Source organism: Schistocerca piceifrons, chromosome 2 (assembly GCF_021461385.2).
Source record: "Schistocerca piceifrons isolate TAMUIC-IGC-003096 chromosome 2, iqSchPice1.1, whole genome shotgun sequence".
NCBI lineage: Eukaryota > Metazoa > Arthropoda > Insecta > Orthoptera > Acrididae > Schistocerca > Schistocerca piceifrons.
The window spans coordinates 591,769,998-591,789,137 of NC_060139.1; the positions used below are offsets into that span (position 1 = coordinate 591,769,998).

Below are 19,140 nucleotides of genomic sequence, written 5' to 3' on the forward strand. Positions count from 1 at the left end.
GTCTGTGGTCGACCGCTTTTACGAAACGGGAATTGATTCTCTCGTGTCCCAGTGGCACGATTGTCTCAGCACTAGTGGTAATTACTTTTAAATAAAATCATTCCATGGTCCCGGGTGTTTGGTTTTCATTTGACTGGCCCTCATAGTAGTTGAAGAATGACCCAAGAAACGAAAAAAGATTTAGCGTTTAACACCCCGCTGTCGAAGAGGTCTGAAAGTACCCACTCTGCATGGGTACGGCCAGAGGAGGTCGTGCACTTTTCGAAACAACCTTTCCACGCATTCGCCTGAATCAGTTTAGGGAAACTAAAATTTGGTATGTGGGGCTGAACCCTCATCTGACAAAAGGCGAGTCGAGCATCTTACCACTATGCCATCTCACCCGTAACCCACAAGAAGTACTTCGGTTTTAGCGGGCCTCAAAAGCAACATCACACCTATTTCCGCACGACTGGAAACAAATTATACTGATGAAAGTTCTCGCGGTGTATCAGTGAGATGCAATTTTCTCATGTTTCTTGCCGCGTCAATTCGCTGCATGTTCATGACGTATTGTGAAACATACTCTCTATTCTGGAGAAGATGGAAGGAGCTCGTACGCCTTCTGAAACGTCGCGGACACTGCAGCCTGACACTGTAAGAAAACCGAGGAAGTTTCATAACAAGATGGAATCAGTTCTCCCACGTCGTTCGATTTCCGCTGTTCCGACGACGTGTAAGTCAATATCTGTTTTCGGACCACTGCTCACCTGTACAAAACAACAGCAACAAAACCAACTCTACGTCGTATAATGTTTTTTCGTTTGTTAGTGTTTGTACACGCGGTCTCTCAAACTGAAGTAGAGACAATATAATGATATAACGTTCACAAGATATCACACGCAACAGTCTCACATAACAGATCAGGTTAGGTCCTTGTGATAACAGAACGTTACCAATCCACAGTTTACGAAAGAAATCTTCCTAATTTAAGATTTACATACTATGGTGAAAATCTGAGTCGGATAATACGTCACCAAGGCGAAAAGAAGGCTTCGTAGGCTTTCCGACAGTGGTGTTTCGCGGACCAATATCTTACCGAGAGAGCTACCCAGATACGACTCACAGCTTTACTTTCTCGAGTATTACTCACCCGCCTTCCACGCATCAGAAAACTTCACCTGTACACCTTGCGAGACTAACACTTTTTTTATTTCAGCGAAAGTCACATTTTAATCGAGCGTTTAGTTTCGAAAAATGGTACACTCCTCTGCGTGGTAGAAGATCCATTACGAAACGAAATTTGACAAACTTACCAAAAGAACGGATTCGACGCTTAACAATAGCATCCTGCCAATATTCTGTTAAAGTAATCACAAATTGAAAAAGGACGTATGTTAACAGCTTAACATAGTTATACCTAAATACATTTTAACTGTCTTACCAAGTTTCATTTCCAAACGTACGTAAAATGTTTCCAGAATGAGATTTTCCCTCTGCAGCGGAGTGTGCGCTGTTATGAAATTTTCCTGGCAGATTAAAGCTGTGTGCCAGACCGAGACTCAAACTCGGGACCTTTGCCTTTCGCAGAAAAGCGGTAGAGCACTTGCCCGCGAAAAGCAAAGGTCCCGAGTTCGAGTCTCGGTCCGGCACACAGTTTTAATCTGCAAGGGAAGAGTCGTACGTAAAATGTTTTTTTTTCTTTATGGCCAGCAGCATAATATGTAATGTAACAGTAGAACTGCAGAACTACTGTCAAACCATAATTAACGTATTTTCAATATATTTACGTCATTTACCATCCAATCAAAACAATGACAGTTGTAAGACAAGTCAATGACGACGTAATATAGACATCACAGCACTCTAGACGTACTTGGCAATGGCGATAAATGCCAAACAGCCTGTCCTTAATGAGCTATTCTGGTGCATCTTTTTGGTATTAAGTAAGTAAAATGGCGTGTATTTCCCGTCAAACAAAACTGAAAGAAACAGATCCGCAGCTGCGTTGACTTGTAGTCTGGACAACATCTCTCCACCACACCTGTGATTTCAGATTCTAAGTTACCGTTTTATGTCACTGCAGTTGGTGAACTTTATGTCTGAAAGCCACTTTGCGACTGCGTGTGAGAGTGGCACTGTGAAACCACTGAACCGTTGCTCCAAAAATCTTACGAACCCAGTACGTCCTGTTACTATGAGGAATTTATAGACACAAGGAACCATGGCACAGGACAAGTGATACGAAAGACAACTATCACCGTTACCATTTCATCTACGACAGATTGTTAATTTTTTATCTTTGGGTGACAAATTGCATCTGCCGATTTCCATTTCTTATCAAGTCACCAGTTGCCACTTTAAGTAGGATAGGAGACGCCTTTCTGCAGACGCAATCCTCGAATAGCTGACTGGTATCTGGCGCAAGCGCGCGTTCAGTAATGACTTGCGACCGCCAGCTACTTGTTTGCTAGTCGCATGTCGCTTCCGTAGCCGGGCGTCCCCTATCGTGCTTCTAATGTGCTGATGACTGAAGACATACTGCATCTCAGCGGACGTTCCTGGCCCTCACGCAGAGGGCTACGCCTTTTACGTTAACCCAGCTTCGCTTGTTGCCTGATTTGTTATGGCCATCCGCCCCGCACCACTAACGCTACCGCGACCACCACCACCACCACCACCACCACCACCACCACCACCACCACCACCACCACATGCCTTCATTTACAGGTGTAAACGTTGAGAAATGTGCTCTTAATGGAACTGATTCCGTTACTCTTACAGACAATTTTCGTTGGTATTAAAGAAACCTTACCTCTTTGAGATCGTATAATCGGTCCAAAACATTGCTTCTTAGCACAGGCTGGCGATAAACTGGACTGTGCAAGTGGCAACACTAGTCCATTTAGCAAGCAGATCTGCACTGAACGGCATTTTCAGAAGCGAGGGAGAACAAGGGCTCCTCAGAGAAACCGCGACCGGAGGAGGGAGATAAGGCGTAGCGAGGGGTACCGGGGGTCGGCGATACCGCGCTGCGCCATTGGCCGCTGCAGGCTGGCACGCTGCCGGGCGATGACTTCAGCAGTAAGATTTCTATCACAGACAGCTAAAATAGAAAGACTCACAGGAATTTGGTTGCAATAGTTACAAGTCTGTTGTCTGAAACTGATAAACAATATTTTACTCAAAATAATCTCGACTCCTGTTTATACATTTCTCCCACCTCTCCTCTCTGCCACCCCAAAAAAACAGCAGTTGTTCTGAAGCGAACCAGTCAGCGAGCCAGTTTTCTAGATGTTCAGCGAGAGCGTGTCCCAGTGACGCAAACATGATAATCGGAAGGAGCCTAGTCTGGAAATAAGCCGCATGCCATAGTATTTCCCAAATGAATGCCTCGATCGTTTCCCTCACCCGTTTTGCTATGTGTGATGGTGCGTTATCATAGAGCAATATGTGTTGCCTTTTTCCATATTCCGGTGTTTTGTCACATAATGCTCGACTTAAATCTGTCGTTTGCTGTTGGTAGGGATCAGTGTTCAAAAAATGGTTCAAATGGATCTGAGCAGTGTGGGACTTAACATCTCAGGTCATCAGTCCCCTAGAACTTAGAACTACCTAAACCTAACTAACCTCAGGACATCACACACATCCATGCCCGAGGCAGGATTCGAACCTGCGACCGTAGTGATCGTGCGGTTCCAGACTGAAGCGCCTAGAACCGCTCGGCAACCAGCGGCCGGCGCTATCAGTGTTAACGGCTTCAGCAGGTTTTAGTAGCTCATAGTAGATGACACCCTTCTGATCCCACAAAACAAAGCGATTTGGTCTTTCAGTGAATGTCGATAGTTTGCCTGGATTCACCCATGATTTGCGACGCTTTGGAGTCTCAAAATTTATCCATTTTTCATCACCTGCCACTATTCGATGGAGAAACGACTTTCTTTTGTATCTGGCGAGCAGCATTTCACAAGTTGTCTTTTGATTTGTTTGCTGTCTTTCATTCAGTTCATGCGGAACCCATTTTCTGTACCTTTCACATAGCTTTTAACCCAAGACAAACGGCTTTCTTCGTCACATTCAGTTGTTCCTCGAGTTCCTGTTAACTTTGGGTACCATGTTCTTCCATTTCCCGCACTCGTCGTTTCTCAAGTCAAAAAAACCACCACTTTTGAATTTTTTGAACCACTCGGAACGCTGCGCTTTGCCAAGAGCATGTTCGCCGAAAGCTTCGACAAGCATTCGATGCGATTCTGCAGCAGTTTTCTTCAAAACCAATGTTGTCCGCATATCGTAGTTCGTAGGCACAAAACATATTTACGCGTTTGAAACATAGCTATGTATAGAACTTTGGTTATTGTGTGTTGACATTCGTCGTCAGCCTTTACACGAAGTAGATGGTGCTGCAGACTCGGTCTCACTGGCCCTACATTGACGGCTAGCACCATCTGCAGGGAAATTCCGGTTGCATACTTTGAAATCTGGTAGTTTATAAATGATCTAGGAGAAAACGTCGGAAGACTGTGTGGATTCTGCATAATGATCTGCAGAGGACTGATTAATAAAGCACCAACGGGCAGTTGACTATGAACGTTAATGAATGTAACATAATGCGCATATATAGAAAAGAAATTCACTGCTGTTGAACTAAACTATTGATTATAAATTTCTGGCAAGAGTGTTACCGTGGTATATCTATTAGTAACCATCCGGAGCACGTAAAATATTTAATAGCAAACGCAGATGCCAAACAGATTCATAGAAAGAATGATACGGAAATATATCTACTCCACGAAAGAAGTGGCTTAATAAAATAATTGTTCGAGCGATTCTTGATTATTGCTCAGCATTCTGGGACCCTTACTAGGTAGGAATAACCTAACAGAGAACACACGACGAAGAACAGCGCGTTTCATCACGGGAGAGTTTAGTCGTCGCGAGTGTGTTACAGAGATACTCAACAAACAAGTGACAGACACTACAGAAGAGACGTTGCGCATTACGGAGAATTTAACTGGTGAAAGAGAGGGTACGAACCTGGAACAGTCTTACAGCGACTTACTTCCTCCCACATAGTCTCGCGAAATGATCACAACCAGAAACTTTGAGGAATTAGATTTAATACAAGGGTTTACAGACATTTTTCTCACGCGCTATTCGCGAATGGAACAGGGAAAGGCGGACTGGGGGGGGGGGGGGGGGGGGGGAGAGGAAGGGGCAGCGACCACATAAAGCGATTTTTAACACGGTGGGTGCTTTATTCGCATCATCACAGGGCTTTACGGTACTTTATGGTACTTTAAATGAAATGCGCCTCTATTCGTCCGGCCCAACCATCTAGTTATAGGAGGTTCTTTGGGTTTACCAGATAGGAGAATAATTCCCCATTAGAATATTTACACACACAAACTATGAGGTCTAAATACACTAACTGAAAACAAGGAAGTCACTTGTTCGAAACAGCTATGCAGTTTCGATGTTTTGAATCTGTCGTTTGACACCTAACGTCTGATGTACGCAGTTGAAAAATATCGTCAGGTAAGACTCGCAGAGACCTATATTATTTATTATAAATTTTAATGATCATGATCGTAATGAAATTACATTATCTTTCGATCAAGACCTTTAAAATGCATGAGAGTTCCACTCGACTCAGAGCTCTTCAAATCCTGCACAGACTTAACGTATTATTATACATTAAATGTCTGACACAGGTCGCAATGTAATTTGTTAATAATGAAGGACGTGTATAAGCAAATAACATAGTCCTAGATTAAACCTTATCACAAGGAATACATTGGAATCGGAATTGGGTATATCGCTTCAAACAGAGATTCTGTACGGCGATAACTTTAGTAATGAAACACTTTGTAGCTGTTACCCCAGATGATGCATCAATTTTCTACAGTGCAACCATACAAAGATTACATCGGGTAATAATTTAAGACAATTGGAAGGCACGGTCGATGAGAAATCGAGTTACTGCATGTTAAACACGGTACGTTATGTGGTTTATTCAATTTTGTTGATAGTTTCACGATAAAGCTAGAAATGGCAGCTAAGTCTCTAATTTAAGGTTTTCGTAATGGCGACTTCGTCAGGATGTGCGCGTGTAAACAAAAACGCGGCTGCTGGTAGTAGTAATGTGTGCGGCGTTCGTGCCAGGAAAATGCTGTTCACCGCCGATCTGCTCACATCAACGTGAGGAGCGTAGCTTCGACTGAAAGAAATATCGTAAGTATGCTTCAAAAGTTCTTGCTGATCAGGTAAATGTGAATAATTCTTTAATCAAGTAAACAATGCCAAGTTGTGCTCGTTACATTTGTTTAACTGAATTTACGTGTCAGTGTGTTGGCAGTGACGTTAAGGAACATCCATAATATCAGGTTACTTTCTGAGGTGGTTATACTTCACCATTCCAGAACTTGGTACTGTAAATCTTAGTTGCATAAGATGACAGTTCGGACCTTTTGAATCTATAATTCTGAGAGGTTTCACAGGAATGTTTCGTTGATTCGTCCAGAAAGAAAATCGTGGTAACTCATATTAAGTGCTCTCACTTTGGAAGTATGGAGTGTCAAGTACCCATTGACGCAGATCGAAGAATAAAATTTTTGATTGAATTTACAGTTTTAACGATGTGTTTTTATTCTAGAAATGTTTTGAACCAATGACTTATTCAAATAACAAAATCATAACGGATAGACTTGAAATATCTGATTTATAGGAGTTTATTGAAACTATACTGTGCAGTTTCTTATAAGATCGAACTTGTTCCTTAGAACTGTTTACAGCCACCGTCTTCAATTACTTTTTTCGGATTATACAGAATGTCCCAGGAGGAACTATCCAGCAATTCCTTCTGGGTCACGCTGTGCATTGAAACCGTTTTACACGGTGGTGGTGGTGGTGGTGGTGGTGGTGGTGATGTCCCATACTCCGAGGAGCGTAGGGAACGATGCGAGAGACCCGCACCGCCGTACTAGGCAAGGTCCTAGCGGAGGTCGTTTGCCACTGCCTTCCTCCGACCGTAAAGAGGATGAATGATGATAAAGTAACACACAGTCATCTCGAGGCAGGATAAATGCGTGCCCCCATCGGGAATCGAACCCGGGACCCCGTGTGCGGGAAGCGAGAGCTCTACCGCAAGACCACGAGCATCATTTGCAATGTTTATTACTGACTAAGACGTTGACTTTTAACTTAGTCGATTTCTTTTTTATGTGTGTTGAGTCATCGGTGGCGAGTCCTACGTGCGCCAAACCTAGTTCAGCTAGTTCAGGGGGGGAGGGAAGGAGAGAAGGAGAGAAGGAGAGAGAGAGACGATGACCATCTTACTGTGCAACGTCGCATGACACCCCACTACCGATTTGGAGAAATGTTAGAAAATGACCAGGGCGGTAGCGCTTTGTTTAAACTCTGCAGCTTTACATCGCGACTGCTGTATCCGACGATTGTGGTTATCAGATTGCAGATCTCCGTAGAAAGAACCCCACACTATGAAACTGTAACCTGCGCTTCAGTTGGCGGTCTCCAACCTAAGATAAAAGCAGCGCACCGAGCACTTTTTATATAACCATTTGTCTCCCAGGCAGTAGCGAAGACAGCACTTCATCTAAAAGGCGATTTGACTATTTTTACGATTATGTAACGCCTTCGGATTAAAGGATACGCTAATCCAAGCAAAAAATACGCTGTCGCTTGAAGTTCTAATGCTGACATTTCTGAAACCGTATCGCGTTCTTTCCGGCATTCGTTCCCTGTCCCGAAGGGTATATTCGTTTAGGGTTACTAGAGGAACGCAGTTAAAATTAATGTCACGAGAAGCTAATGAAAAGCTGAACAGGTGCAGTCGGCGATCACGTTCATTGGCTCGATTACCTGGCGCGTGCCTCCTTTGCCGCACCTATCAGCGAAATCTCAATCAAAGGAGGCCTTAATTTAGAAGTTTCCCGTTTAATTGGCAACTTAATCCCCTAAGGGACTTACACAAGACCCAGAAAAGTAAATTTAGCCCGCTTAGCGCTGCCAATCACACCAGGCAGTTGTCTTTAAATGAGAAAGGAGAAAGGCGAAAGGCGGTGTTAACAGGACGTCATTACGCAACACTCTGAACCCACAGTCGTCTGTGCTAACCAGTTCCCTTTCGCACGAGCTCTAAGCAGTAGTACTCCAGTTCACCAAAGACGTGTCCTGTCAACGTAACAGCAGCCCCTATCGGCAGAATAGCAAGAACAGCTGTTTATTCCACCTCACAACTTGACTGAAGCGAACTTGCTATGCTTGGCCATTAGACTCATTCACTGCTCCTACAGACTGTGCAGCCGGAAATGTTTGCGTTTCCTTCAACAAATGAGAACTTTACGTACATATGGATTCACAATTTGTGACAGTGTAACGACGTGAGGAAGTAATGTAGTTTTGGAATGAATACGAAGAAAGAGGCAAGGTTAATTTTGAGCGCTGCATACTGTTAAGTTTGCGACGTTTTACCTTGCGAGGTAATAAGCTTAGATGTTATTTTATCTATGCTGGGTCTTGTTTAACTCTACTGCCGTTGTTGAAAAACGCAGCATTTTAATATCGTTATCAGTTTCGAGTCGCCATATCCAGCTTCAACTGCCTAACTTTTTTAGTTGCAGGAATGTAGTCGTCCAGGGAATGCCGTCCACACCTACACTACATAAGAATATTACTCGTAATTAATTGAAGTGCATCTGCGACACCCACTCACATGTATCAACTCGAAAACACTGTCTCAAACATTGAAGGTAACTCACAGATGCAACATATAACAAACGATGGAAAGAAAATACAGCCATTAGAATTAGAAATTTGCGTTTTCACCCTCACTACTCACATTCTAAATACGCAAATGGAACTAGCTAACAATCAATTTAGAGAGATTTTTCGCTAGTATCTTCGCACAGATTAAAGCAAACAAGGACTACAACAGTTTTAACACTGAACAAGAAGAGAGTTACTGCAATAGAGGAATACTTGCACTAAAGATCTTAACGACTACCATAGAACAAAATGAAGAGACCTAAACGAACACACTGGCAACAGGTTCTCAGAACAGGTGAATATCAAGTAGCTTTAATTTTTGCTATGACATGCTACAGTTGTACTTACATAAATACGCACTGCAAGTAACCTGTTTATGGTTGCATTCTGAAGTTAATTAGATCTACACTCTCATGGTGAGCAAATGTGTTGCCGACCGCCTTTTAATACTGTAATACCCTCTATAAATAATAATAATAATAATAATAATAATAATAATGCCAAGTTCACTCTTCTAGAAGATCCATTTTTTTTCTTTTGGTAGCACGTTGCACCTTCCAGACATGTTCTTCGAATAACACAGGCAGTAGAAAATTTTGCTTCTTGGCAAATGATTGATATCGTCCCTTAGTGGACAGCCTTTCAATCGTAAACAGAAATATTACATGTCAATAACCTATCTGAAACTGCAACTGACTTGAGGAACCTCCCAAGTGTTTGTGTGCCACCGTGATCAGTTTAATTTGTGTATTCACTTTGTGCCTCTGCCTGAAAAGGCACGAGGATCAAATCAGTATTAAGAACAAATATGTGTCCTTTTAATTCATTTTATGCTTCATGAAACGCAGACAGATTTAGTATGCCTTTACTATTCATACAACACCGGAAGTGGTGTTAAATTATTATAGTGTTCTTGTGCAGGAGCGGACGACATGTTGCTGCCGAATGTATTACCGTAAAAAAATAAAATAAAATAAAAATAAAAAATACCCACATGAAGACTACCATGACAGCTCGAAACCGTTAATGTCCTTAAAATAAATATTTTAAAAGTATTTGTGGCTGGTTGCGTTCTTCGTCAGCAGTAGGCTTCATAGTAAGTACCTGGGGCAGTTTTAGCTTACATTTAAACATGTATTTGTGTAATGGCTGCGCTTTCGAGAACAACAGAATGATCTAAGGCGTACACAAAGTTTCTCGAAAAACGCAACGAATAGCCTCCAAGTCCCTTGGATCAACAACTTCACTGCTTTCTTGCTTCCGGATGAGCGCTCTGTCACATCGGTTGCTGTTCAATGGGGAGAGCTCGCACTTCTGTTGTCACTCTACTGGACTTCGTGTGACGATGGAGGGCGGGTTTTTGGGCTAGTCTGATTGCAACTACATCTTGAGTGTCCGATTCGTGGGTCACTGTCTGCAAGTTATTGCTGAATCTGCGATTTTTGCTTGGCGTCGTATTAAAGGTGCATTTTGAGTGCCACGATTCGGAGGAACAAAAGCTGCTGCCATGAGAATCGGCTACAGTCGGTAATGTTGTTTTGGAGACATACGTCGTGTACGAGTGTTTTCGGTAACAGCGGGCAGTTGGGGCAAAGTGCAGCAAAGCACTCTACCGTTCAGTGTTGAACCACAACAGCCGATGAGCAGCATCCGGCATCTACAGACCGCAATGGTGTTCGGAACCCACGGCTTGTCAGGTCTGTCTATTCATCGCACGTCATGAGGCACAGAGATCATCAGAATGTATAAGAGCCACAGCCATTGAACAAGCTGGTTCACGCCGCTGGCACCCACGGGAGGCGATGCATACCACTTGTCAAATAGCCAGCATTCGGCTACGTGGAGGAGATGTTCTCTTACGGGGCCGGACCGCATTAATTCTGCTTCTGGTAATTAATACTCCAACAGTAAGATCGAGCGGATCTTCAGAAATGGAAACAAAGTAGCCCCTTGCTTTTTGTCGTTTTGTTTGCTATTATAAGACAAGAGAAACAAAAAAGGTACCGTAATTTGTAAAATACAGCAAAATATCAATATAGGGCGAGTGAAAAGTCCTTGGACACCTTCATAAGTTGGAAGATTAGAGGGAAAATTGAAATGTGATGTTGGGAACGTAGGTTTGACGTGCGGCCGCAACTTTTGGAGTGAATGTCATTCATGGCTGCCATCTTGAAATCCGCTATTTTGGATTCAAGTTATTTTTTTTTAATGGGAAGGGGGGTGTATGACACATCATATAACACTCGCCTGAGCTCTGGAATTGAGTGGTGTAATCTGTTTTTGTCTATCTTGTACAGTTTAGAAGTTATTAATGTTCAAAATTACCTTGATACCGACTCATCTCTCGCGATGGACAACACGTAGAACATGTTTTGTAGCAGTCTGTATGAAGGTACTTTCCCAACTTTGAACATTAATAACATCTAAACTGTACAAGATAGACAAAAACAAATTGCACCACTCAATTCCAGAGCTCAAGCGAGTGTTATTTAATGTACCATACACCCACCGTCCCATTTATAAAAAAATGGACTTGAATCCAAAATGGCGGATTTCAAGATGGCGGCCATGAATGACATTCACTCCAAAAGTTGCGGCCCCACATCAAACCTATGTTCCCATCATCACATTTCAATTTTCCCTTTAATCTTCCAACTTATGAAGATGTCCAAGGACTTTTGACTCGCCCCGTATTTATTCAAGCTGCTTCATAGCGTTAACAATGACGGTGGAGGCCTACCGTTCTGGTAGTTGGCCTGCATTCGGGCACTTGAGATCGGTAACTGATCGGTCTTTGAGCTGCTGTAATGACGTATTTTACAAGTGTGAACCGCCGTAAGTAATACACTATCGCTGAATTGTACGGTGAATTTTAAGGGCTCGCTGTACTGGTCCAGAGGCCATGACTCAAGTAGAGAGCGACGAAGGTAAAAATCCTTCAGAAAATTGCTGTCCTGAACAGCGGAGCATTCAGGCTCTTGTTGAGGCCACGTAAATGCTGTTTTGCTTCAACACTGTTATCCACTATGAGGCATAAAAACGAATTATTCTGCGCCCTCCCTTTCTCGTTGCACTGTGAAAACACGTTTTGCTTGAAGGTGACGGAGTATTATCCGATGCTGTGTTTATCACAGCACCTTCAATAAACCACATTCTAATCAGTGTAGTAGCGTTTACACTAGCTTAACAAGCTGTTTCACTTGCGGACTTGTTTTGCGAGGCTAGCACGGGATTTAAATTGCCTATCCTTTCACGCGATTATGAATCAGTCAGCAACAACCGTACATTTCACGCTAGTTAATCGAGAGTGTGTGTTATAGCAACCTTCAGAGGGTCGTTTGAAATTCCGTATCAACTTCCTGGATTCAAAACCTGTTTTTATTTTGTTTGCATCTTCAGTGGTTGTCTTCTCCCTTGACAACAACAACACGGTCGTTCGATAGCTGGCACTATGCGTGGTTGTCGGGATAACTTGTTGGCACACGCATTGTGTTGCAGAAACGTGAGTGAAGGAGCAACCTGCGTGAGGGCTGAGGATGGAATGCGATGAAGAACCGGTGTGCGGCAGCTGGAGTGTGACGAGCTGCAGCTGGCGCCAGAAATGTGAGCCAAAGCAAACGCGAGTTGCCAGCACAGATATCCTGTCACTGACCTCACAGCGGACCCTCCTGTACAACTTTCTACAGGACCATGTCAGGTCTTTAGCTGGCGTTGGACGTCTCAAGACATTCATGTAGGAACACCGCTCCATTTCCTTAAGATTAGAGTAGGGATTGATTCGTACTTTAGTCAGATGAATAATGGTGGAGGAGAGAGGGGGGGGGGGGAGGGGAGAGCGAAAGAAGACGTGGCGGAGCGACCGAGCTGACAAAAGTTATGGAATAACGACACGCACATTTACGGACAGCAGTAGTATCACGTTCACAACGTATGGAAGGGCAGAGCATTGGCGAGGCTGTCATGTGTGCGCAGGCGATCCATGTGAAAAGGTTTCCGACGTGATTATGGCCGCACGACGGTAATTAAAAGACTTTGGACGCGGAATCGAAGTTGGAGTTAGACGCATTTCGGAAATCATTAGGGAGTTCCATATTCCGTGATCCACAGCGCGAAGTGTGTGCCTAGAATACCAAATTTCAGGCAGTACCTCTCGCCAGAGACAGCGCTTCTCATCGCTGACAGACCAACAATGCGTGAAGTAGTCGCAGAACTCCATGTGGGACATACGACGTACATATCAGTCAGGGCAGTGGGGAGAAATTTGGCGTTAATGAGCTGTGGCAGCAGACGATCGACGCGAGTGCATTTTCTAACAGCACGGCATCGCTTGCAGCCCGTGAATATGTAGATTGTGTTCTACACGACTGGAAAATCCTGCCTGGTCAGAAAACAGCCAATGGTAGGGTTCGAGTGTGGCGCAGTGTGGAAGCTCGTGGTGGCTCTCTAATGGTGGGAATTTGTTTATATGGACTTGATTGGGTGCTCTGGTCCAACTAAACCGATCATTCTCTGGAAATTGTTACATTCGGCTACTTTGAGACAATTTGCAGCCATTTATGGACTTCATGTTCCCAAATACGATGGAATTTTTATGGATGAAAATGTGCTATGCCTCAGGGCAGCAATTGTTCGCGACTGGTTTGAAGAACATTCTGGACAGATCGAGGGAAGGTTTGGTCACCCAGATCACCAGACATGAATTCCATCTAACATTTATGGGACGTAATCGAGAGCCCAGATCTGGTACACCAGCTAGTTTCTATATCAAAATCTGCGCCTGTAGTCTGCAAACCAGTGAAGCACATGGTAGAGGGTACTTCCCTTTGTACCAATTACTTGGGCGTCTTCCCGTCCCACTCGCGTACGTAGAGCGCGAAGAACGTTTACAACGCCTCTGTGCGCGTTGTTATTAGTCTGATCTTGCGTTTGTGATCTCTACACGGGCGATACGTAATGCTTTCCGTATATTTCTACATTCTGTATTTACAGGTAGTCCTTCAAATGATCGAAGTATTAACGAGGTATTTTATGAAATGCATGACGCAACTTTCGGGATGTCCTTTATCATCACTACCAGTAAGTAATGCATTAACTTCTGTGTTGTGATCATGGGTATTAATCGTCACAGATGAGGATGATGAAGGACATATATACAGCTGGGTGTCATGTATTTCGTAATATTACTTAAAGACTGTCATACCATGTTTCACATAAGATTGACTGCGTGCATCTTCAAGCGTCTGTCGGTTAAGTTTTTCGCTGTCTCTGTGACAGTTTCCCGTGAGTCGTGTAACATGGTTGTGATGTTTAGGCACTCGCCACAGTTGTTTAAGTCAATGTCTGGCTCTGTCACTATCTTCGACTCAGGAACCAGCCAATGAAAGTTGATTCCTGGAGAAACCGAGGAAAGCTTACACATTTCGCAGCCAAGTGACGCGAACGACATACTTCCCCTCAGAACGACGTAGCATGAAGCCAAGAGAGGGGCATCGGGCCGCAGGTACACGCTGTCACCAGGCAGTTTTCTAATGTATCATTCTGAGAATACACTGTTATAGCGGTTGCTTTTGTAAATGCACTGCCGAAAAAACAAACACCGTCAACGACAAGGACATTTTATTGACAACATGTAGGAGTAGGAGTATCAGAACAAATTCACATCAAATGAAACACATGCCACAGTAACGGACGCCCTAACACTCGCATCGGTACACATTACCTCGCTTTGTCGGCACGCAGCCGTGTATTCTCGCAGACAAACGATCATTAAGGTGGCAATAGATACCCTGCAATAGATTTACCAAGCATCTTGCACCCTTTGTTGCAATTCGGCAATGTTTCTTGGAGAGCCTTGACAACGAGTAAGTTCCCACTTCAGTATGTCCCTAATCTGTTCAAATGGCGAGAGATCTGGAGATCTTGCTGGCCAGGGCAGTAGTTGAATACCACGGCGAGCACGTTGCTTCGCAACAGCCGTATGTGGACGTACATTATCCTGCTGAAAAAGTACGTCGCCTTCCTGTCGAAGAAAGGCAGTAGCACGGGGATAAGAGCTTGCGCAGTGTCCCGGGCACTTACTGTTTAGCCTGCATGAACGCCAGATGTGACAGTTTTTACCGATGCCCATCCACACCATGAACCTTGGGACAGAACATGTGTGTAGTGGGCGAATGTACTGTGCAATACGCAGCCCATCAGCTCTACGCTTATGGCCAGATGCTACTCTCATCACTGAAGGCAACAGATCACCATTCCTCTCTCCAGTAAACTATTTCACGGTACCACAGTAACTGTTATTGCCGGTGTCGTCGTATTCGTGTTAGCCTGGCCACAAGCACTCGTAATCTTAACCCTGCTGCAAGCAGACTGTTCTACAATGGTGCCTGATACCACTGCAGCTGCGACATGGACCTGGATTTCGTCCCTGGATGTTGATCGTCGGCCACAAATGATCGCGCAATGCATCCGTCGTGACGCCTTTTCTATTACGCGGACGTCCAGACCCTGTCTACAGATGTGCTAATATTCCACAGACCACCGTTAGAAGTATCGAGACACCGATGGATTGTGCCCAACATATATAACAATCCATAGATACGTCCATCCAGCTTGCCGCAGGTCCACAATGCGACCCGATTAAATGGCTGCAGCTGTTCAACAGCAGTATGTACTTGTCGGTGCGGCATGGCTGTACCCTTCAGTGAACGTTGCGAACACTCTTGACCTCCAAACTCAGTACACTTGCTGCCGGCAGAGTCAAAACGGAGGTCGCACAGACAGGCCGCCTCAATGCCATCTGATCGCAAACGACCGTGACAAATGAATCACCCTGGACCTAATATAGCCTGGTGCCACTTAACTCAATCATCGTGGGTGTTGCATTTTTTTCCGGCCTAGTATTTACACTACTGCCCGAACTCTCCCTGGGCGGGCAGTCCACAGCGCAGCAGACGCCAACGTAATGTCAGGGTATACAGTGGCGCATCTGTAGCTGTGCTTGGACGCTGTGCCGACACCTTGTGAACCATTACAGACAAGTTTAACTTCCGCATGACATCCCAATTCATTGTTCGTCAAACAACAGAGTGGAACAATTTCCGGTCATATTCCCCAGCTTTATCACGTGATCCTTTGATCTGTGGAGGCTTAGTGATGTCTCGTGTAAAGTTTTCCCGTCGGACATAATTAAGTTATTCTCGACAGCCCCAAAGACGACATACAAGTAACATTTGCCACCTAGAGGGCCCTGTTCAGTAAACTAACAGGCTATGCTCTGTAATCCTCAAATCTGGACGTGATTCTACCGTGTGTGCTAAACACTCACGGCATTTGTCTCCTTCCTCCATAATTTTAATTCTCATGAACACATTATTGCTACACCTAGCTGCAGATTCATTACACCTTCAATGCTGCTTATTTTTCTTGTATTCCATTTAATTCCTCTAATGCAATCACCCAAACTGAGTATCCGAATTTACAAATGCTACATACTACTGCGACAAGCTACAGCAGAGAAATCGTTAGTCAGCTTCTGAAATTAGATGTCCATATGCCACACGTGGTCTGTAAGACTATTGACCTGCCGACGTTAGACAACGCTGTCGTATCGGAGTACAAGGCTCCTGCTATTCCAGACCGGGCGATATGAAGCACTGAGGATGCAGTTGTTCGCTACCCCTCTACTGAGACACAAAAGGAAGAGCTGAACGTAACAAAACACATAGAAGGTCGTTGGCAGATGAACTGCAAGGCTGCTTGCGCAAGCAAGGAAGTGAGTTCAGTACGAACACTGAGGAAACGCTATCATCAAAACAGTAAACATGTGTCTACGTACTGTAACAATTAGTAAACCTCAGTATCTCTGCTTATACTTATTATTATTGTTGGTGTTTGCGCGTTTTCGGTTCCATTGCTGAGTGTGAGCATTTACTTTATGTGAACTGAGCAATGAAGTCTTCAAACCAACCAATAGAACACTGCACTGTGAACTTGCGTTAATAGTTTTCAGTTTTTTAATTTTTGCACTCTTTAACTAGCAGCAGTGCCTCCATCCACACTAAACCTGCCACAAGCTACAATCCCCTGAAACCATTACCAACGAAAACACTGCCTGTTACGTCAGAGATTGGTGTCATTAAACAGCACACTCTCATCAAGGGGAATTTAACAGCGGAAAAAGGATGACGATGGACAGTTGGACTACGTAAAACTAGGAAAAATATTTAAAGACGCACTACCAAATATTTTGTGACTCATTTGTCTGAAGGTGAAAAATAAAATATGTAAGAGAATCATTTGACGCACGTTGCCGGCCTCTCTGGCCGAGCGGTTCTAGGCGCTTCAGTCCGGAACCGCGCGCCTGCTACGGCCGCAGGTTCGAATCGGCGTGGATGTGTGTGATGTCCTTAGGTTAGTTAGGTTTAAGTAGTTCTAAGTTCTAGGGGACTGATGACCTCAGAAGTTAAGTCCCATAGTGCTTCGAGCCATTTGAACCATTTGACGCACCTTCAAATTATGCTCGGAAACGTGGAAAGCAAATGAGGGCGTCATAGATTTCTCTTACCTGTTTTATTTCTTACTTTTATGCAAATTATTTCAACAAACATTTGACCGTTTTTTCCAATTTTTGAAAAGTTGTATTCATAAAGCATGAAATATATTTAAATATCGATCTGTGTTTTATTCAAAAAGTTTCAGTTAATTCTGTAATCTGATACTTTTTCCGATTGAAAGAAAGTTCAATTTCTACACAAAAAATATTTTATGTAGTAAAATAGCTAGGACTGAGATGAATATTTCTGCATTTCATGTAAGTAGCTAGCTGCAGAAACAGCAGCAGCAACTTTCAGTGTTATGATGGGAAATTGAAATATTTTACGAAGTTTTTTTATCTCCTTTATTATTTTCAAGCAATTACATATTTATGTAAACCTTAACCTCACACTTGTCACTTTGACCCCATTTGCCACGCGGGGTACCCGCGCAGTCTCAGGCGTCTTGTGACGTTCGGCGCGGCTGCCGCCGTCGGAGGTTCGAGTCCTCCCTCGGGCGTGTGCGTGTGCGTTGTCCTTAGCGTAAGTTAGTTTAAGTTATAGTAAGTAGTGTGTAAGCTTAGGGACCGATAGCATCAGTTTGGTCCCATCAGACCTTACCACAAATTTCCAATTTGACCCCGTTTGTCGATTTCCCACTCAACGTTTGGTTATGAAATACGGACTAAAATCCGGTGTGAAACATCCAGTGGGTCTTGTTTTCGCTCCACTGAAACATTTGACCAAAAAAATTTGCGTGAACTATTAGCTTGGGAAGGGTAAATTACAGACACCCATAATTACGCTCCTAGATAGAAGCGAAAATCTACCGTTAAACTAATAGAATTCTATCTTCGACGTAAACGGCTCGTCGCTGGCAATAGATTGCCGACCCAACTCAGTTCCTAACCCTCGAACTCTTAGTTTGTACACTGGTCTGCAAAACTTGAAGTTGAAAGTAACTTTCTCACTGCCAAGTAACATTGTTCAATGGAACTTCGACCATACGTAGAAAGATCTGTACACTGTTGTACGGAACGTAACTGGAAGAAATACGCAAAAAATGGTTCAAATGGCACTGAACACTATGGGACTTAACTGCTGTGGTCATCAGACCCTAGAAATACGCAACTAGACGAACAGAAATGACACCTTGCAGTGACGTATCATGCGAAAGTTACTTTCGTACTCGAATTTTGAACGTCAGTGTACAATAAACGGCAAGGTTTTGTTCACTTGGACGATTATCGTGAGGATCAGCGGCTGTAGTAGTTGTATAAATTGCACTAATCATTTCACAGTCAATGAACGAAAGAATGGTTTATATTTCTCCCCTGTAACACGGTAACTGCAAATATTGACGAACCATGTATCAAATACACATTTAATAGCGAGCAATTTTTCGAGCGACTGTTACTGAAACAATGGTTTTAATAATAAAACTAACAACTTTCAGAACAAATATTATTACAGTATACTTTGCGCAGACATTAGCCGGCAGAACAGGTTAAATTAAACTAAGTTAAACAATGTCTAGATCAGCATCTTTAATTAGGACAGAATTAACCCATCGCAGCAATTATGTTAATGGCGCGTTGTAACACAATCCAAAATTCCAGCAGACATTTCAGATTTAACGATGCTGCAATGAGTGGAAGTGTCTACAACGTCTAATACCCACCTTCGTACCCGACGTTGCTAACGCACATTTATCCTGTGACGCTCGACTCTGAGGTACACCGGTTCGATGCTGATGGTGTCAAGTTTTCACTGTCGGTTATTTGACCGGCATGAAGTTCTTGATCACCCGTCTTTGCGCCAATGCATTAAATTATAAACATCTCTG

The 19,140-nt window shown here is 43.6% G+C and overlaps 1 protein-coding gene across 7 annotated transcripts in view; it reads right to left on the reverse strand.

The window, feature by feature from the left end:
- LOC124776660 (nuclear receptor coactivator 7) overlaps positions 1-19,140 on the reverse strand; it is a 703,675-nt gene that overhangs the window by 572,740 nt on the left and 111,795 nt on the right. Inside the window, exon 1 of one of the 7 annotated variants that reach the window (XM_047251756.1) lies at positions 2,795-2,841. The exons of the other annotated variants lie outside the window; for them this stretch is intronic. Coding sequence (XP_047107712.1) covers positions 2,795-2,826 — 32 coding nt within the window. The 5' untranslated portion in view covers positions 2,827-2,841. Of the gene's footprint in view, positions 1-2,794; positions 2,842-19,140 lie in introns of those variants that run through there. 7 annotated transcript variants of the gene reach the window in all.